At 34.8% G+C, this 22,361-nt stretch overlaps 1 protein-coding gene across 1 annotated transcript in view; it reads right to left on the bottom strand.

Moving 5' to 3' along the window:
• Positions 1-2,732: 2,732 nt before the first annotated feature.
• Positions 2,733-22,361, bottom strand: part of LOC143223241 (hillarin-like) — a 29,270-nt gene continuing 9,641 nt past the window's right edge. The window contains exons 2-7 of the mRNA XM_076450913.1: positions 11,308-11,424; positions 10,194-10,478; positions 7,322-7,483; positions 6,429-6,511; positions 6,049-6,192; positions 2,733-5,685 (exon numbers count right to left, since the gene is read on the bottom strand). Coding sequence (XP_076307028.1) covers positions 4,575-5,685; positions 6,049-6,192; positions 6,429-6,511; positions 7,322-7,483; positions 10,194-10,478; positions 11,308-11,424 — 1,902 coding nt within the window. The 3' untranslated portion in view covers positions 2,733-4,574. The remainder of the gene's footprint in view (positions 5,686-6,048; positions 6,193-6,428; positions 6,512-7,321; positions 7,484-10,193; positions 10,479-11,307; positions 11,425-22,361) is intronic.

The following is a 22,361-nucleotide window of genomic DNA, read 5'->3' on the forward strand; positions in this document are numbered from 1 at the left end:
GACGTTTTTAATTGAAAATGATATTCGAATGTTTTTATTTTAGATTCTCTAAAATTACATTCTGGAATGTGACCTTCAGTATCACAAAACTGGAAGAAGAAATTAATAAAACGAATACAGGAGTAACTTTGTATGTATTTCGATTACATACACATATTATATTTAAAAATAATTTAACACAATTATTGTTTCTGAAGCAGCGATTGTTAAGTTATAAATAAATCCTTCCCCACTTCTCCTTAATGCCAACACACTTTTTGGAAAAAAAAAAAAGAACTTCAACTCTATGTTGGTTATTGAATTTCGCGCAAAGATACACGAGTGTGTTTTCTGCGCTAGCCGTCACTAATTTAGCAGTGTAAGACAGTTAGTCATCACCACTCACTGTCAACTCTTGGGCTACACTTTTAGCCACGAATAGTGGAATTGAACGTCACATTATAACGCCCACACGCCTAAAAAGGCGAGCATGTATGGTGTGACGGAGATTGGAACCCGCGACCCTTGTGTTACGAATCGAGTCTTTAACTGCCTAACCATGCTGGGTCCACACCACGAGGCTTTTATTAATTGAAATAAATGTAAATAATCGAAACATTTTACGGAAAGCAATTAATACAAACAATTTAGACATGTAATGCACTAAAGGTATCGGTTTTCTTTTGTTTCTGTTTTCATCCTAGAACAAAGTCAGGATTCTTTTATTTTACAGATATTTGTTGTTTGAAGGTTAAATCCATTTCAAATTGAGATACGTTAAATAGGTCAGGTTGTGCTTAGACATATACAATTTCAGTAAAACTGATAAGTACAAGTTTTACGAAATAAGAGTATCAAAAAAAGTCGATATACCAGTGACACAAAACTTCAACACCCCAATTACCCAATGAACGAATCACGGAACGATTGGCAAGACAATGGAGGTTTGTAAGAGTGCTCTATAGTTCAGCACAACAATATGGAAACTATCGATGTTTTTATTCTGGAACTCGCACCAATCAAACTTTCAAAATCAAGACGGTTTTAAAGTTATATTCATTTAATAAAACGAGTTATTATAATTTGTAATAAAAACAAAACGCATACACACATACACATACTTTTCTGTTTTTGCTTTTATCGTAGCAGGAGAAAGACATTTTCTTAATTGTGCTTACAAGTTATAAATGTTTCTACAATACTTATAAATAAGTCTGTCATTGCCTTCAGTGTTCTGCTGGTGTTCTGTTATCAGTATAGAACACGTTCGTATAACAAGTTTTAATTACCTTCTTCTAATGAGTACTTCCGTTGTGATAATTAGATAAAATTAATGTATGCCACAACATTTTGTCAATCAAATACCTATTGTGAAAAATAATCAGTTGTAGATTAACAAGTCGGTGTGGTGTTTTATCATGCCTATGATGAACAAAATAAAACACTCGCGCAGCAACCAACTTGATACGTACTGGGACAGCGGCAAGTCTACGTATTTACAACGCTAAAATCAGTGGTTCGATTCCACTCGGTGAGCACAGCAGGTAGCCCGATTTGGCTTTGCTATAAGAAAGAATGCGCGCGACCTGCTTAACAGAAAATGTTTTACAAATAGTACATATTTACACACCGCAGAAGTAATACGAAAATCTAATTAATATTGCTGTTTTAATGCAAAACTACACGGTTAGGAACGTACGTTCTGTTCACCACAAGTTATCGAATCCCGGATTTTAGTATTGTTAATCGGTAATCTTATCGTTAACCCACCAAGAGACAATCTAATTAATAATGAAAGTGCATTAATACCACATAAATAAATTGTAGCTACAAAACCTGAGCACTTATCAGACTAAGTCTTCTGCACTAATGAAGACATGGCAGAGCAACTATTTCGTTAACTGCAAGGAGGGGGGGAGGTATACATTTGAGAGAGAAGATAAAGTGGTTATCTTCTTTCAAACCCCAATGCGTTCCTAAATATGGTTATTGAATTTTAACTGTAGCTTTGGGGGTCTAAACGATTTACCTTTTGGTTCCCAAAAGTAATGCCCAAGAAGACTTTTGTACAATGCCATTACTTTTGGGTTTCTAATCTTTCGGTAGTTTTTGGCGTCTAAACCACAACTTTTAAAGTGCTAAACTATATATATAGTGTTTCTGAGTATCTTTTGTGTCTTATCGTCCAGCCCAAATGACGAGTTCTGGCATTACAGGAAATGCCTTGTGGAAGACAAGAGATGCACTTGAAATGTTATTTTGACATGCTTATGATCCTAAATGTGAAATAGACAAATTAAGATGAATCTGGATAAAAACAACAACAAAAACATAATTCTCACATTTTTCATTACACACTTTGTTTCATGAATAACAACCAACTTCACAGGTTTAAATATTAATTCGTGTATTTGCAGTATATATATATGTGCCTACACATTTATATTAAACAATGTGATTTCATATTTTGTCAGCAAAATCGCTCTTAACAGTTTATGCTCCAAACTATAAATCAAAAATTATTAACTGATTCCTTACGTATCTACCACCCGTCACGAAAAGTTATGAAAGCTGAACTAATTCGGTCTGAGATTCTACTTTTCGATGTTGAAACATAATAAATTTTTAAGTGAAACTTACACACTAAATTAGGTACACAATTCTTTGTTATGCACATTGTGCTGACACAGTATTTGAGGAGGAAACGTTTTACAAAAATAAGGTTCCGCCAGATGTTAGGTTTAAAAAAAATATTTTATGTTAAAAATAACACTTTATTTCTCACAGACTTAAATACATAGTGAAACAAAACTCTAAGCATTTTGTATCTAAATTTAAAATGTTAAGTTTTTAAATATGTGGCCCAAACCTGACAACAATAAAACATGTATACACATAAAAACTTGTTTAGGAAAAGTTTATCAGTTAAAATGAAATATTGATTAACATGTTAATAAAAAATATAAAATTTACTAAAATTATATTTAAGAAAACGTTTGAAAATTAAAGTGAAAATCTTAGTAAAATATGATTGTCTGTCTCTGAAGGACTAGTGGTAACAAGCATGTACACCATTTGTTTTTACAAAGCTTTATACCATATGGACTTTCTTTAATACAATTAAAACAACACACCGGGGAGAAGTCAGTGAAATATGATAATTAGGAGCGATCAGGTAGATGATTTGTTCCCAAGAAACTTTTGAAATGTGAACAATTAAAATTGCATTATTATTATTTTTATCTAGGTGATTTGGCAAACGTAATTTCATAACTTGTAACTTCTCAACCATGAATAGTACAGATCAGGTCAACTATATAAATATACCCATTTTTAATTCTTTTTGATTACATCTTGGTCGTGTCTCGAGGCCAGCGCCATCTTTAATTATATTTTAATTAAGCATATCTTTGATCTTCAACTACTATAACAACGTTAAAACACTTTCGCTACAAGATGGCACTTAACTTACTATTCAATAATTATATCTGTTTAAATCATAAATATTAGTGAAGTTAAAATTATATGTATTATTAAGGGAAAAATTATTTTCATTAAATTAAATTATGAAAAATATACCGTGAATAAAATATTGATTACAGTTTTCAGCCATTCAAATAATAAACACTTTCGTAAAAATAAAATTCACCCACTTGCTTCAAAATAACTAACTTTTTGTTGGTAGTTTGGTAACTTAGACTACGTATTTATAAGTCTTGGAAATTGTTGTAAAAGATAAATTTCTATCTTATAATCTTCATTCCTTACAATATTAAAAGAATCACCTAGTAATATTCTATGAAATTACTATTTTAAAAGGATACCAAGATTTCTTGTTTTTTTTTACTGAAGTTAAAAAAATACAATTCTTCTTGAAAATGTGAAAGCTATATATTTTCACATTCACACTTAGTACTCCATAAACGTATATAAAGTATAAAACAAACTATCAATATATACGATGCCATCTAGGAGGGGCTCACAAAACTATATTTTGGGTTAGATATATCATGCTATACAACGTCACAATTCTACAATTAAAATCATCTACCTATATAAATGTATAGTAAATACGAAGATGGAGTTTTATGTAAGCTTATTACATAGCTAAGATGTACACAAGAACATCATACAGAAAGAATTAACATAAATAAACGTACACGTAAGAACTTCACTTTCCTCAGATTTCGTAAAATTAAATATTAGAGGTTTGTTCGTATTTTAGAGGAAATGCCTTGGTTTCACTTGAATATTTTACAAAACACGTCATTGCGTATTTAAATTTGTGTTTTACTTTTTATGATTATCTGTAAAGCTCATTCATTTAAATATACTGGATGATTGCTTTTCATTACGTCCTAATTATATGCGCCGAACTTTTAAAACTTCATGTCTTACTTTGTTACGCGTGCATAATTTTCCTTTACGATGTTGGTTTCTCTAAGTTTTAGGTTACTTGTATTTATGTTTAAACTAACAAAACGATAAACAGTTTAAGATGTCCCATTTAGAACTGTGAAAGACATAAGGTTAATTAACGAAAAGGCTGTTCTATGATTTGTCTTCTTTTTTCTGGAAAAAAAAGAGATACTGGATTAATTTCTTTTGGATACGTTAATCAAATATTTACAGCAATGAGTTAACAACTGTTTGTCGGAAGATGGTGAATCGCTGGTCAATTCTCGAGTATAAATGTCCATTCCATACTGACCGTCTTCAGGGAACGATACGTGGAAAGAAACAAAATCTTCGTCGACACTGTGAGAGACATACTTGGACAATTTCTTCTCTTCACTTCCATTTTTGTGTAAGGTAGCCATGAAATCCGTTAGAGGACGCGACATGCGGAACTGGATTTCCAGTTCCCGTGATGAAAACAATAGAGCATCTTTGTGAGTCATTGGAATCAATCCGAACAACCGTATGGCTTTCATAGGACCCCACTCTCCACTAGCACAATCTGGCAGTGGAACCATGACGGTCTGGAGATCCTTACAAACGATCTTAAATTTACCGACGCTCTTAAATTTCATTGGTTCACCTGTAAGGTATTCCTGTGGAGTAACAGCGTTGGCAAAAACGTCCAGCAGGAAAGCGCCGCAATACGGTGCATGAACTCTTAAGGAGACAATATTATCAACCACTGATTGCATCACAAACCGTTTGAGGCTGACTCCGTCGTGAGAATCAACATCACCTCCGAACACTTTCAAATTGTAATGGAAGATAAGGCTAGAAGACAGCTTCATGGGCATACCAATTCGTACTGTGGCAGCGCCAGTACTGTCAGTGTGTAGAACAGCCTTGGTTTTCTCATCAGGAAAGTATAGCCCATAGCGAAAAAACAGTGAACGGACAAACGGGAGTTCTTCAAACTCACGTAGAGTTATAGGGTCTTTCAAGAGCTGCCATTCTGGTTGAAGTGGGAAGAACTCATAAATGAACTCTTTGGAGTCGGTTAAGAAGTAATGATCATCGTACTCGTAGCGCAAACTGTCAGATTTTCCTTTACTTCCTGGTTTTGGTACTTCCTTGGCATTCACCAGATGACGTGCACCCCAGTTACATTGCACGAAGCGCCAAGCTCCAGCAACATAGACAGCATTCCAGGAGTTCCTAAAGCGGTTGTCTTCGAACTTAACACCAGGCTGGTAGCCAGCACTCTTAGAATAACCCTTGATGACCACGCAGTGTAAACCTGCATAACTGTCCAAATGAAAATAAAACTGTTTATTTCTGTTTTTTCTCTAAAAAAACACATTTCTGTTTGAATGTGTTCTTTTCTGCATGAAATATTTTAAGTTACAAAATTAAAAACAGCCACATCAAACTAACTAAGAAATAATAATGAAGTTCATTTAAAAACATTGGTTCGTATATAATCTCACGATTTAACCACGCTATTCTAAGTCTTAAGGTCCTGCTATATCTGCTAAACAATGTCCTAAAACCATTAATTTTCCTTACAACCAATAGACTTAAAAATAAAAAAACAAGTTTTGAACTAGTTGTACAATTCTATGAACTTGATTTCTTCATTACAGTCATGCTTCTAAAAGTATAACTCACCTGCATAGACGTTTAAACAATACATGATAACTTTCTGTCCCATGTTTGATTCCTCGTAAGATGCCCATGGGGGTGTCAGCGTTAAGGTTATCATCAAACGTCATGTTGTTAAGATTTTTCACTGTGATCCAACGAAATATGGCTCTGGAAAGCAGGTAATATTGTTAGACGTAAAGTAATCTCTGCCTGCATAACTGTAAGATAATCAAACTCTACAAGCATTAAATTTTGTTCAACAGTAGAAGCTAAAAATTAAACATGTTTCTATTATGTTAATTCATGCGTGTTTTTTGTTGTTGTTTTTAAGTTACTATTTAAAAAATTCGAAATTTTAGATAAAAAATTAACGGGTTAACATAACCCTTCTCTTATATATCTACCTTGCTTTCTCTACATCAGAGTGACAGTCTCTGATTAGCAATCTGACAAGGTCAGTGAAAGTCACCTGGTCTTCCTGTGCCACCTACAAAATTAAACATTCTGATTATGACAGTATTTACTAAATAGAAATAATTTTTGTTTAAATGTTTCTTCAAACACTGAGGGATGCTGATAAAAATTATGGTAGCATAAAAAACAAGATATATTGTTTACAGATACACCTGTTCGCTTTTCGTTTGTATTTTCTGTAATAATGACAAACCGACCATTAATTATGTCCTTGTGATTCCCGGGCGTTTCGGTAATTATTTTCTATACTGTCTTTCATTTGAAATATTGTTTGGTAACTCTTAACTTAGCAGTGGATTAAAAACAAGCCAAAGTTTAGTTTCTTTATTTTATAACAAAGCCACTTTGAGCTATCTGCTTTGTCCACTTGTAAAAAAAGTCTAAGAAATTATAATAGAAAAAATATACTACAGACACAGCAGAAGGACAGACAAAACGAGTAACGTTATATTACTATATATTTGCAATTTACAAGTAAAATATCAGCTGTATCTTTATAGTATTGCACGAAACTTCGTAAAATACTAATTTGTTCAAATGTATAGTATCGTACACAATATAATACAGCACGTTTATGAACATAAGGCCTAAACGGTAAAAGCAGAGAGACCTCTTATAGTTCATACCTGGCTATACTCAGGGGTAACGTGCGAAAAGTTCCCTCCGCCTATAAGAATAATTTTAAGTGAATAGCAAAATTTACCATTACAGCTATAACGCCCCCGTAACTAACTGAGCGTGTAGAGTTTATTCAGTTGCTTATCGCGGACTCAAACCTTGGACCTTCCGATTCCGCAGTATTAAACTACGCTCCAACACTTACGTTAATGGCCACTTGATCCAAATCTGCAAACACGCTCGGGTCGCTGTAGATCTCTATCTTATCTATCAGTGGTGGGGTTGGGGGCGGCGGGTGTGTGGGATAAGGAACCAACTCTTCAGTCACGTACCCGTCCTTATCGTTCTCATCATAAACACTCTTGAGCTGAAAAGAATTTAAGTTCTATGGAGTTAAAAACATTTTAAAGAGTCAATTAAATACTACACTTTTTACACTAATATATCGTACCAGTCAAACAAGACAACACACATATATATTATTATATACATAAAAATTGCAAGCTGTGTCAAATGGGTTAAATTCTGTCACTGCAATTTCTTAATGCACTAGCAGTAATTCCAAACATATGCTTGTATTCATACATTATAACTATTTGTTTGTTTTCGAATTTCGCGCAAAGCTACTCGAGAGCTGTCTGCGCTACCCGTCCCTAATTTAGCAGTATAAGACTAGAGAGAAGGTCATCACCACCCACCGTCAACTTTTGGGCTACTCTTTTCCAATGAATAGTGGGATACACCGTAACATTATAACGCCCCCACGACTGAAAGAGCGAGCATGTTTGGTGTAACGGGGACTCGAACCCGCGACCCTTGAATTACGAGTTGAGCTTCTTAACCACCTAACCATGCTAAGCCTACATTATAATAATTTTAATTTATATGTCAGTACTTCATTGTAAACATATATACAAAAGGTAACCGTAGTTTATTTTAAAAAAAAACACAGCTAGCGAATTTAAACTTCATAAAAGTTGTTTTAGGTTTCATAAAATATTTTATATAATCCAGTTACGAGGATTTCGAAAATAATATTCTTTTTTATTCTACCAGGCAAAAACTGTTTATAAATCGGGAATTAAAAAACAACAACTTCTTACTTATATTAAATTATTATTTCGTTTACCACAACGAAAAATGTTTATTATTATGTTCGTTCTATTTGGATTATAAAACGAATGATAAGACTTTCCCGTTGCGATTGGTCTAGAGAAATCTATAGCCAGTGGTTAACATTTATTTCATTGAAGCTAAGCACAAGGCTATACATTAGACTATCCGCCGACGAAGAGTATCAAAACCCGGTTTTTAGCGTTGTAAATCCGAAGACTTACCGCTGTTCCACTGGGAGGGAGGGCTGTTTACATTTGAAGCAAAACAAAATGTGACCCATTTTCAGTGAAAATGATTCACTTATGTAAAAGTACAAATGACGTTTTGTGAAAAATCTGTAAATGATGGTGTTTGTTATTTGTTTTCTTATTATGCACAGAGCTACACAAAGGGCTATCTGTGTTCAGCGCAGTATGGAAACCCGGTTTCTAGAAGTATGAATTCGCGAGGAGAGCATAGGTAACGAAGAAAAATTGGTATCATTTTCGGATTCAATAATTACCGTAGAACTGGTAAAAAGTTAAAGACGATAAAACTATCTCAGTGTTATTGGTTTATTGCGAGACGTGGTGACATGTGGGTGATATCATTCAGTAGCACAGTATCGCCACGGTTGAGGGGTGCAAGAGTAACAATGGTTGACCACAGAGACCACTGCTGTTGTCCTGACTCCCAGGGACACAACGGTGTGTCAGCAGACTCGTACCGCTAAAAACCGGGTTTCGATAAACGTGGTGGGAAAACCACAGATAGCCAATTGTGTAGCTCTGTGCTTAATACAAACAATCGATCAATCAGTCGTTGTCCCTAAACAGTACGATGCTGGATTTCATTTTAATGTTAAGTTCTATAGTCTATACTAGTTGTAAAAATTGCTTTGTCCACTTGAGCTAGGAATAAATTTTGTTATTGTTGTTTAATTGATATCAATAGTGAACTTAACTTTTATGTCTACCTGATTCTGAATAAAAAAGAATTAATGAAAATCCTTCTTTCTCATTATTTTATTTAAAGATTTGGCACCATTTTACTGTACATTTATGCGTAAATGCGCGTTATAGCCAAATTGTTGAAAAAGAAACCATGAATCATTTTGGATGCTTTGTGTTTCTATTGGTCCGGCATGGCCAGGTGAATTAGGGCGTTTGACTCGTAATCTGAGAGTCGCGGGTTCGAATCCCCTTCGCACCAAACATGCTTGCCCATTCAGCCGTGGGGGCGTTAGAATGTGACGGTCAATCACACTATTCGTTGGTAAAATAGTAGCCCAAGAGTTGGCGGTGGTTGCTGATGACTAGTTGCCTTCCCTCTAGTCTCACACTGCTATATTAGGGACGGCTAGCGCAGACAACCCTCGTGTAGCTTTGCGCGAAATTAAAAAACAAACAAACATTTTTTTTTTATTTACTGTACATTTCATGTTTAATAAATTACAAGATTACAAATGTTTTTAATTTGAAATTTTCTTATTTTGCTGAATTATTTCTCAATTAGTAGCAGCTGTTTTTGTTTTTTTGTATTGCTGTTTGGTTAAAACAAAAAAGAAAATTGTGTACGTTTTGTGTATTTCTCAGCTATTGTTCATCAAAAATAGTTTAATAGCCTATTATACTCGAATATACTTATTTTTTGCGTATAGCATAGCTTGTTTAATACTGATTTGCGAGACTGAAAAAGGACACGCTACATAAACGTTAACTATAAGTTAGTTTAAACTGTGCACATACTGTTTTGAAATACACATATATATGATAAATAGTCATCGTACAATTGAGAAGTAAAGAGAAACAAATGGCATTATTCACATTCGGATTATTGTCTTTTCATGTGTTTTATTTTGAAGAAGTTAATTCCTTTGATTAACTCATATTTTATTCTATAAATAAAATGTTCATCCTTAGACAATAGATAAACAATTACAAGTTCTACTATGTTTAAATTGTTATCTTTCCACATCTTACCCTCTCTAATTCATGCCTTTTTTCATTAATCAACTCGAGCATCTCTTGGCTGTGTTTCTCCACCAGTTCTGCAGTAGCAGCGCGTTCCTGTTCTAGGAGCTTCTTCGTCAAAGATTCCTTCTTTTTGTCCAATTTAATGGTCATATTTTTCTCCAAATTATTTCGCTCCTGCTGGTGTCGAACGGTGAGAACTTTTTCGTCTTCAGTAGAAATCTTTTTCCTCCTATTTTTCATGTCATGCTGGTATCTTGAAGTCAATCTCTCCAGCTCTTTCTCCCACTCTTCCTAATGAAGTATAATAGCAACATAAAACACAACTAACATGCACTCTGTCTACATAACATGGAATAATATATGTTACAGATTTGATACAACATATGAACAGCAGCTTTCATACTTTTAGCGCAGCGTCACTAGTGAGTTATGAACAATGGAACATACCTTATATTCGCTGTACTGCTTTTCCTAAGGCATGGAAAAATCACTGCCATTAAAGGTACCATTATGGGTATCGTAAAATTATAAACAGAAAACGTAAATAAATTCCATACTAATGTTATAAAAAAACAATAATCACCTAACACGTACATATACACACGTATGTACGTGTGTGTATCTGTCTAGAAAACTTCATGTGCAGTGAATACCTCTGATGATATTCGACCGAATAAAAAAAATATTTGAATCACGAGTGTTTGAGATAAAAATCCTGCAAACCAGAAACAATACGCTTTCCAGTCAAAAGATACACATATAGTATGAATAATTAATAAAGTACTACTAATTAAATTATAATTTAATATTTTAAAGGATTTTTATGGTAGAAGGCAAATGCAACAGAATGTGTGTTTTCTTATAATAAAGCCACATCGCGCTATCTGCTGAGCCCACCGAGAGGAATCGATCCCCTGATTTTAGGGTTATAAATCCGGAAATATACCGCTGTATTAGCGGGGGACCCTAATGCTATAGAAATACATTACATAAACTGCTTCATTTCACGTTACTTGTAAATGCTTATTTATTTGATATAGGTTTACCGGCGAGTAATTAGATTCAATGCTGTACGTTAGATTTTATGACACAAATATGCCACAGTAAATATTTTTCTTACTTGGATTTGTTGGTTGATATTCGTTTCTTCTTCTACACGTTTTTTTGCAAACTGCCGATAGAGGTCGTCCTCTTCAGCACGATGTCTCATTTCTAGATGTCTTTGCGTATCTTCATCCTTTTAAATAAAAAAAATTGCAGATATTTTAAAACAAAAAGTATGGTTTAAGCTTAAACAATAAAATGATATTTCAACGTGTATTTACTTCAATAATTCACAAAGTGTGAAAACATGCACTATACAATTAGAAATGCAAAGTAATTAGCTGGACAATTTTACATACTATAGCATAGGAGGTCTGTTCAAAAAATACGCGGACTGTTTGAATTGCGCGGCTCCAATTGGTTCCAGGGGAATCCGCTTGGTGTCGCTAGGTTTGCACAGATCAGCTGATCACGACGCCATTTCCCGATTGCAGATATCTTCATTTATGTATTAGCTACGCGGTTTTAAGTGAAGTGCGATTTTTTCGTTTGGCGGATTTAAGAATGAATGACCTGAAGGAGCAACGACTTGCTGTGAAATTTTGTGTTAAACTTGGAAAATCTGCAACTGAAACTTTTGCTATGCTTAACACGGCTTACAGTGATGTTGCTATGAATCGTACGGCATGTTTTAAGTGACATGAACGTTTTAAGGATGGTCGACAGTCCATTGAAGATGATGAGCGTCCTGGACGTCCTTCCACGTCAACTGACGACCCACACGTTGACAAAATCAACACCCTGGTGTGGGAAAATCGACGTCTGACTGTCAGGGTGTTTGCTGAAGAGTGTGGGATATCAGTTGGATCATATTACGAGATTTTGACCGAAAAATTGAAGATGCGCCGCGTTGCTGCGAAATTCAGCCCTCAGAACTCGTGAGCTTTTGGCCAAACACTCGATCACTGTTCTTCCCCACCCCCCTACTCACCTGACCTTGCTCCTTGCGACTTTTTCTTGTTCCCCAAACTCAAAAGACCCTTGAAAGGAAGAAGATTTGAGACGATTCCCGAGATTAAGGCAAATGCGACGAAGGAGCTGGAGGACAGTATAAAAGAAGCGTACCAGGACTGTTTCAACAAGTTGAAACACCGTTGGGATAAGTGTGTGCGTTGGGGAGGAGAGTACTTTAAAGGGGTCCCAGACCTGTAACTTCTAAATAAAGTACATTTTGTTTTATGACGTCAGTCCGCGTATTTTTTGAACAGCCCTCGTACATTAAAATACTTCAAAACCGAAATAAATGAGTTCTAACAAGTACTGAAATAAAATATTTTAAGGGAACATGCTTGTAACTTACATAATTCAAGAACACTGACTGACTTGTAATTACTATAATAAACTGCAGTAAATTTTTCTTTTTCACGAAATTGTACGAATCCTATTCGGTTTCTTCTGAATCTATTTTAAGACATATGAAAACAGATTTATCAAACCGAAACAGAAGTAATGAAATGCACTAGTGTGCTGGAAAACTGACTTTGCAAAGCAAACAAATAAAAACAAAGTAACAAAACCACGAATATAAAGAAACTCGTGTTAAAACATTATTTACAGGAATCCAGCTGCCTGATTCAGACCCTCTGGAATCCACCAATTACATAGATTAATACATTCGAGAAAATGTAGATGCGTTGCACATCGAGACAGAAATTTATTCTTCTCTTTTTTTTTCCATACATATAAAATTAACAAACAAAAGACATGCAGCACCATCTACGTATGATAAACTATTTTTTTCCATTTTTTTTAAGACATAAAGTAGAAAGTAACGTGTTGAGAATGATCCATTGTGTCTTACTCCAAAGAATTATTGTACTGGCGAAATGATATTACTCCGTGAATATTTTGCTGTATAGTCTAAAATAATATTTTTGGTACATATTTGCTTATATGAAGTAAATTGTGATATTTCGCGAATATTTTATTCTATAGAATAAATTATATTCTTTCGTGCATGTTTTATAAGTTTATGATGCAGAAGTGACACAACTCAAATCGACATTAATTTAACGTCAAATGAAAATTATATCGTTGAGAAATATAAAATATTTTTCGCAAGATGGCGTATTAACCGAGTACTTACACCTTAACAGACAAAAAAAAAGGTAAAATTTACAAGTGTACGAACAATTATTTTTTGTTATGCATGATTAACAACAATATTAGTCATCTGCTATAAATAAAGAGAAATATGAGTATTCTTCCTTGGTGGACAAAGAAAGTGCATTTACGTGAAACACACTGTTAATCTAGTGGTCACGTGCTAAGAATGTTTATATGCGAAAGAATGCGGAAATGAGACATGTTATGGCCTAAGGCCCGACAGTCCTAAGTACAACCGTGTAAATCTGATTTCTAAACGGAATTTAACTATTGGCTCATGGAAAACGTGGGAGTGTTGTAATGTTTCTTGGTAGGATTACTCCTCTCTATTGATTCCGTTTTGTACGTCTCATGTTTCATCTATATTCATCCAAGCTACTTAAACGAAACATTGGTATATTTCACTAGAGGTTTCATAAGGATATAGCGAGAGTTAATAGGCGCGTTAATATGATTAACGTTTATTAAAGAATTTTTCTGTACATAATATACGGTACTCAAATTAACCTAAAATAATTAGTAAAGTAGGAAAATATAGACACAGTGCGAATAGCATTATGGTACAAGCGTCTCAATATTTCGATCAACAGCTTAGCAGTAAAGTAGTAATAAAGCACGTTCATAAACATGCCAAACCAAATACACTTTATTATGTATATAAGACAAGCGTATAATACTGTTATACTATAAACAATGTAATTTCAGACTGGACAAATAAACTTTGAAAAGGTGACACACGAAGGTAGAAAGTATGCAATTGAGAGAAATTTGGAATAAAAGTTTGCAACTGGGAGAAGTTTGGAAGGAAGTGTACAATACACAATGGAGACTATCGCCATGTAGTACAATGAGTATTCGAAAATCGTTTTATCAAAAATGTTTATTGTGACTCAGAGATAAATATTAACAAATTTGTTATCATGATTTTCAAGCAGATTGTATACAGATGCATTAGAAAAATACTCTTTGAAACTTACATACATAAGACAGCAAAGTTGATATTTGAATATGGGATATATGTATATAGGCTTTTAAAATCTGATTATACAGGGCACATAGTCTTTAAGACTTACATATTTGCTCAAAATGTATAAAAAATAGGTCGAAAGGAATTACTTTTATTAATCTAATTTTAAAACTGATGCTGCATTACAGTTATTCCTTATCAACCTGCCGATTTTGGAGAAACGACAAAGCAGGTGTGTACTCATAAAAGAACTTCGTCCTACGAAACTTATGAAAGATGCTCAATTACCTCAAATAGAAAAAAACCGTGGAGATATCACATTATCTTATTAAAAGTAAGCACAGCGTAAAACGAAAATATTACCTTAAGTCATGAATAATCTTGCATGATTTAATCTGTACACGTTCAACGGAAGCGGAAAGACAAGTCAGCGTTCAGTTCTACAATAGCTTGGCATTTATCCATGAAATCTGAGGTAACGCCATTTGTAAATAAACGTGTATGAAAAATTTGTTTTTTCCCTAAAAAAGTTTCTACTCAGCGAATTTAGCTTATAGTCAGAAAGTAAAGATTGCGCATCTGTAATTATTCTCAGATTTGGCCACAGTGTAGTCAAGTGGTTTGGGCTTGAGACCAGTTCTGCCAAACACCCTTCGTATATTTAGTTATAGATATGTTATAAGAGTAACAGTCAACTCAACTGTGTACTTGGTTAAAAGCAGCCGCTTGCTGTGGCGATTGCTGCCTACCGCGGCTTTTTCTCTAGCCCGCATTTACAATGTAGAGGTGGTTATGCATAGGGACCTCTGATCTGGCCATTCAACCCGTTGTGTACATGAGGTAAGGTGTTGTTCAGGTGAATAGGCAAGAAACTTCTTAGTTCTAATAACTTAAGAACATTTCATTTTCACAAACCGAAGTCGGTTTTCTATTTCTTTTTAATGTACTTAATGTCACTGACTAATACTCGATCTACTCGTAGAATTATTAAATTTAATACTTATTTGCCATTAGTATTTAAAGGAAATAATTGTATTTAAATAAATGGCCCCTTACTTGAAATCCATTATTTCCCGGTTGATTATTGCATATTTTTTGTCAAACATCAGATAGAAGTTAGGGGAAACGTCACTGTAACACATTAGGTACAACACGGCTAAAAATTGATTGTTTATTGTTATTTATTTATTATTTAATTTCGCGCAAAGCTACACGAGGACTATCTGCGCTAGCCGTCCCTAATTTAGCAGTGTAAGACTAGAGGCAAGGCAGCTAGTCATCACCACCCACCGTCAACTCTTGGGCTACTCTTTTACCAACGAATAGTGGGATTGACTGTCACGTTATAACGCCCCCACGGCTGAAAAGGCGAGCATGTTTGATACGACGGGGACGCGAACCCACGACCCTCAGATTACGAGTCGCATGCCTTAACACATGCCGGGCCCACTAAAAATTGGATATAAAATAATAGTTAAATACGTCGATGTTACGCAGGCGTTAACCAGATATCATAATGGTAACCCTTTCAAAACTTCATTCTGTTATTGTTTTAGAGCCCTACTCTACTTAAATTAATATGCACAACCTGTAGGGAACTGTTTACGATCGAGTAAGTATACTTCATTCATCAGGTTGCAAGACTAAAGTCATTGTTCGCCATCTTAGTGTGAAACTTGCCGTTCGTCCGAACAGGTTATTGGCCAATATAATGTACGAATTTTAAAACAGTTCTTTCCCGACAGTATATTCTACTATTAAGTGCAAGGGCGTTGAAAGCTGGTACATAATAGTGAGAATTACAAAAATGTGGTGTGACGACTTCCGATATCGTGACGTGACCTACTTTGTTCGAACAACCACTTGCATATCGCAGCAAGGTATATACAAATACACAGATATTAAAAAGAGCTAGATTTTCCTAGAACGTGATATTAAACGAGATAGTTTTGATCTAGACTAGAAGATAAGACCAATACTGGACAACACGAGCATGAAACAGTATTATAGGTTTTAAAATAGTACATATTTAACAACTTATTAAAACTGATTGTATTATATTACTGCATCGTTTTAGGTCAACGTTAAATGCTTATTTATAGACATACGCAAGTGAGAGAGAGACGTATTGCCAATAAACGTAAGAAATGTCTTGTGAAAAAAATTAACACATAAATATTAACATAAGCAGAAATAAGTTAACAGTTTACGAACCCGGTCTTGGTTAACCTAGAATCTTTCCGAATGCTTGTAGTGCATGTTGAAAACACGTGATATCTGTGTATTGATAATTTGTTACTAAGACGCATTGTTGCTAAGCAAGCAAATGGACCATTTCGCACCAAGTTCAATAGATAAATTGAACCGCGACAACTAACCCTAACGGAAGATGTCGTCGACCTGACTTGAGTATTTAGGCCGTACAGAATATCCACAGATGAACTAGTTTTACTAGTATTGTGTCATCCTCTCATCTGTAAAACATTTAAGGCCAGTGTGTATTGTTTTTAGTGTTTATTGTTTCAGTGCACATAGATCCAACAAGGAAATACGACACAATATTAACAATTACAAGTTACAATCTATATGCCTCCGTGTTTCACTATGAAACAGAACAACATATTTTCTTTTAATAACTTTTAACTTTAAAAATCTGAGGCGAATTTTCAAATAAACATTCCTAGTTGATACAGCCACAAGTCTTGTTTTCTTCTTTTTGTCTTTTAGTATTACGTATGAGTAATTTTTAATTAATGTTTATATATTTACAGGATTTTTTATTTTAGTTCACGCAAAGCTACACGAGGGCTATCTGCGCTAGCCGTCCCTAATTTAGCAGTGTAAGACTAGAGGGAAGGTAACTAGTCATCACCACCCACCGTCAACTCTTGGGCTACTCTTTTATCAACGAATAGTGGGATTGATCGTTTCATTATAACGCCACCACGGCTGACAGGGCGAGCATGTTTGGTGCGATCGGGATTCGAACCCGCGACCCTCAGATTACGAGTCGAACGTCTTAACCTACCTGGTCATGCCGGACCTATATATTTACAGTGAAATGCTGTTTACACTACGTTCTGATTAAACTTACCGTGTTAATTAAAGGTGTTGTGCGGCCCGGTATGGCCAGGTGGTTAAAACAGTCGACTCGTAATCCGATGGTCGCGGGTTTGAATCTCTATCACATCAAACATGCTCACCCTTTCAGTCGTGGGGGCGTTATAATATAACGATCAATCCCACTATCCATTGGTAAAAGAGTAACCCAAGAGTTAGCGGTGGGTGGTGATGACTAGCTGCCTTCCCTCTAGTCTTACACTGCTAAATCAGGGACGGCTAGCACAGATAGCCTTCGTGTAGCTTTGCACGAAATTCAAAAACAAAACAAAAGATGTCGTGTTCCGTCTTAGCATTATATGTTAGCGTGGTTTACTTTCACTTGGTGCCAGTTTCAGTTGTGACACGTGTTTTTAGCTGAATCGTTTAATTAGGTTAAGGATCACTTTTATGTTATAAAAAAGGAAGTGATTCCTTATTGTGATGAGAGGCACGTTTTTTTCATTTATTCTCCGAGTCTTGTGTGACTTAACTGTCTTACTACACAAAATCTATTCACAGCCAAATCTAATTTGTTTTTCTTAGATTTCGAGGGCTCATACAAAAACATCACATCTGTATTATTTTTAAAATCGAATCTTAGTAAATTGCAAAAAGTTAAAATAAAAAAATTAAGAAAATGTAATATTGTTTTACAGAAGAGTGAAAATATTTTAAGGCCTTTCACACTGTTACATAATACGTAGATTCAGAGTATCAGGATTGTCTTATTTCATGTAAATTTTACCACATACATTCTTGTCAACTCTTTCATAACGAAGAAAATGCTTGAAAGGCATTTGACTTCGGCTTAACTTTCTAGATCTGTTAGTAAACTATTGTATACAAAATATATTTGGTCGTGCTAAGTAACTAGTTCATACCATGATCAGCTAAAACCTGTAATTTCAGTCTGTGTCGGCTTTCATAAGCCGCTGATACAGAGAAGTTCGTTGTATAGAAGTTTATAGGTTCGTGTGTGTGTGCGTAATTGTAACCTACTACAAGCTGTTTTGTTTGGTTTGAAGTTCGCACAAAGCAACACGAGCGCTATCTGTGCCAGTCGTCCCTAATTTAGCAGTGAAAATGTAGAGGGAAAGCAACTGGTCATCACTCCCTCCCCGCATCGCCTTTGGGCTACTCTTTTACCAACTAATAATGGGATTGGCCTTTACATTGTAATGCCCTAACGGCTGAGAGGGCGAACATATTTGGTGGGACGGGGATTCGAATCTGCAACCATCGGATTGTGAGTCTAGCGCCCTAACCACCTGGCCATGTCGGACCCATCAAAGTATGTAAGCCATTTTATCAGATAGTAGAAAACTATATCCTTTACCTCTTCATGGTACGAAATTTCTTTTATATAAAGCGAGCACTTATATTTCTATTATTACTTCCAGCTCATAGCCCAGAGAAGTGCCAGTTATCGTTTCGTAGTTCATTCTGTATAATATAGCCCATGCATAGATTGTTTAGTCTGATTGAAAGGAAATTTTTAATTATACGAAAAGGTAAGTATGTTTATGGAATATATATATATATATATATAATTACAAATAAATAACTTGATTTTTATGTCACTTAATCTTTAAAAGCCCATCGATTATCCTCGTAATTTTAATGCACCCATTAAAACATCCAGCCAATCAAATAAGTCCCGAAATAAATAAATAATTTCCATTTCAGTGAAATGTTTTGCTGTTCAGTTTACTACGTAGTAAAACAGGTGGTCTGCGAAGTAACATGACCTTCAGCGATGGATGTAGATTTGGGTGGTAGATAAAAACAGTCCCGCCCGACCCCTACAAACAGTAACAAAAACAACTCAACTGTAGACATGCTTACAAAATATTTTGTACGACTGAACTTTAGTTCCATTCACAAACCTATTTTGTAATAACGCTGCTACAATGTGCCTGTGTTGGAAGAGGGGATTATAATGGGGAAACTGAATCACAAATAATTTAGTCACAAACTTCGAAACCTTCTTTTACACACACACATAACTTTGATTTCTTTTTGTACTTATATTGAAATGTATAGCCTAGATTTTTCTAATATATGTTATATTAAACCATTATAATATACTGATAAAACCCCATTTTGATTCTGGAAGCATTATAAACTAAATTACACCCGTAGTTAAAAAACACACAACCCTGATAAGGCTACATGGAGTTACAGAGGGAAGTATGAAGGGTGTCACTAATTTACGCCTACATCAAAGTATGCGTACACATTTTAAACAGATTTTACCAATTGCTACTGCCGACAGTGTGTTTACGACCTAAATTCTGACTTCTGTTTGTGTTGGTTGGGAGGAAGTATTTTTGTAACTCATGTATTTAAGGGACTCGTCCCTTGTTCTGAATCCCTAACTCCATCAAAAGCACTAGAAATTTTCATTGGTAAATAGGAGAGAACGTAAGTATACATTTAAGAGATAACGTGTTTTGTTTTCTTCTTCAGTTCTTGACTTGAGAGAATGTTTCAGAAGATATCTTAATGTCGTTTAAATACAATGTTTCTTTCTAACTGTCCACGTAATGGTGCGTACAAATGTTTTATATGCTCCTGTCTTTTTATTGTTATTAATATTCAGCAAAATAATTCACAAAGTTCCTTTCAAAATACTTTAAAAAGTGCCTTTAGTAAGGTTCATAATGAGTGTGTTATTATTTGAAAAGTATATACACGATAACAATGAGAGGTGTAACGTTTTGGCTTAATTAAACTCATGCTGCTTGGTTAGTGATGTCAAACCAATAGAGGGCGCTATGGTAGAGACGCGTCGTGATTTTCTTTGTATGTTGGCTCCTGCAATTTCACTAGAATACAATTGTAACAGTACTACGGAAAATGCATACAAAAACAAATATGTGGAGGTTGTACATGTATAGAAACAAGTTTTAACATTGTTACCCACAGTCTAGGCCTTTTATCGTAAATAAGAATAATATAGTATATGAGAAATTCAAATGGCCAGTAAGTTTTAAATCAAAAACATAACTTTTTAAGCCCCTGGGGTATTAAGGGTATTAAAGCTGGCAATAAATAACGGTACACCGAATAATCAGATAACAAAAACATTTAAGACTATTTTTACCACTCTTGGTAATAAAATTCCTAAAATTTCAAATATTATCATTTTCTGTCTTTTTTTTTTTTTCTCTTGCTGTTGTTGTGGCAAAGTAACTAACGTTTGTTCTTTTTTGTTGTTGTTGTTCGTTTTGAAATCAAATGCGTATTCGTTAGACAAATCTCAGTCATTTTATTGGGAACTAAATATTTTAAGTCCTCCAGATTATCGCCAAGTGGTTATGGCCAGTAAGTTGCACAAATTCTAAGTCCCACTATAAATCTATACCAACAAAACCTTATTTCACTTCCAAGACACAGTAACCAGGCGTCATTAGCAGACAACAGCAATATTATAGTTTTTCAGTGCTCTTTGACAGTAACAAGGCAGGGTTTTGTCTAACCCATTAGTGTACTAATTTTAAAGTTGATTTTCCATATGGTTAAATTAGAACGGGAGAAACAGAATAGTAAATTAACAAAAATTTGTAATCACGTAATTTTGAAATGACTGTTTACCAATCAGATTATTTTTTGCTTTAACATCACATTGTGTTGTTGGAACAGTTTTGAGTATTATTGGTTGATCGCACATTTTATGTCACTCAGGCTACTCTTACTTTAAAGCTTTAATAACGTTTAAAGAGACACAACTTTACGTTAAAACGACTTTGCTTTTCTTTATGCATATTTTAATACAAGTACATGTTTTCAACGACAGGTGATACCTTATGTACGAAGATTGTAGCAACGTTTGTAGTCCAACTTATAAAGAAAAGATATATTCGTTGAAGTATGATTTATTTTTCAATACAATGCCCTTGTGACTCCTGATGCTCTATGGCTTTTATGCCCTTTACAATGAACTCTTTTTCTTCCTGGTCCTCAGTCCATGGTTGGACAGTATTGTAAAAGGTCATCACCACTTAAATATTTGATCTCTTCGAAATATTGTGAGAATAAGGAAAATGGAAAAAGTCATTTGAAGCTGAATTCGGTGAGATGGGAGGAGTGATTGAGAACTCGAACCAGCTTCATGGGTAGCATTCAAAAGAACACGTGATTTACGAGATGATGCATTGTTCTGATTGAACAGAAATCCTTTTCTTTAGCAATACTCTTCACCTTTCTTTTATGTTTAGGCGCATATTGTTGATTAAGGATGCATAGTAATCTCCTCTAACTATATGACCCATTTCCAAATAATAAAATACTAAAACACCTTTGGCATCCCAAAAAATTATGCCATGACCCTTCCAGCAAAGGGTTGTGACTTGAACTTCTTTGGGATGTGTGAATTTGGATGTTTCTACTGCACACCTTGCATTTTTGTCTGTGGGTGGACGTGGAGGATCCACGTTTCGTCCATATTTACGAATCTATTGAAACCTTTAGAGTTGACATTGGCTTTCAACAACTGGGATAAATTTCTGCTCATGTGACAAAGTTGAAACCCATCTCACACTAAACTCACTCATATTCGAAGTGCCACTTAAAATGCTTGCTACAATACTTTTATAGATTCCCACTTCTTTTTCTAGCTTCCTAATGGTAATCATGCTAACATATATAACCAAATCATGAACTTTATCTAAAATTTCTATTGTGATTAATGTCGATGGCCGACCTGAATTTGGATCATCTTCATATGACTGTCTATTGCACTTAGCTCACACACCACTTTTTCACTGGTGGATTTCTTGCGGTGTTATTTTCTTGTTAAAAAGTGTGTGATCACATACGAAGTTCGCTATTCTCTGTGATGTTTAACACTTCTCACTTCTTTCCTTCAGAAATCAGCAATGCACAAGATAAGC

The sequence above is a fragment of the Tachypleus tridentatus genome, chromosome 8, assembly GCF_004210375.1.
Source record: "Tachypleus tridentatus isolate NWPU-2018 chromosome 8, ASM421037v1, whole genome shotgun sequence".
Lineage (NCBI taxonomy): Eukaryota > Metazoa > Arthropoda > Merostomata > Xiphosura > Limulidae > Tachypleus > Tachypleus tridentatus.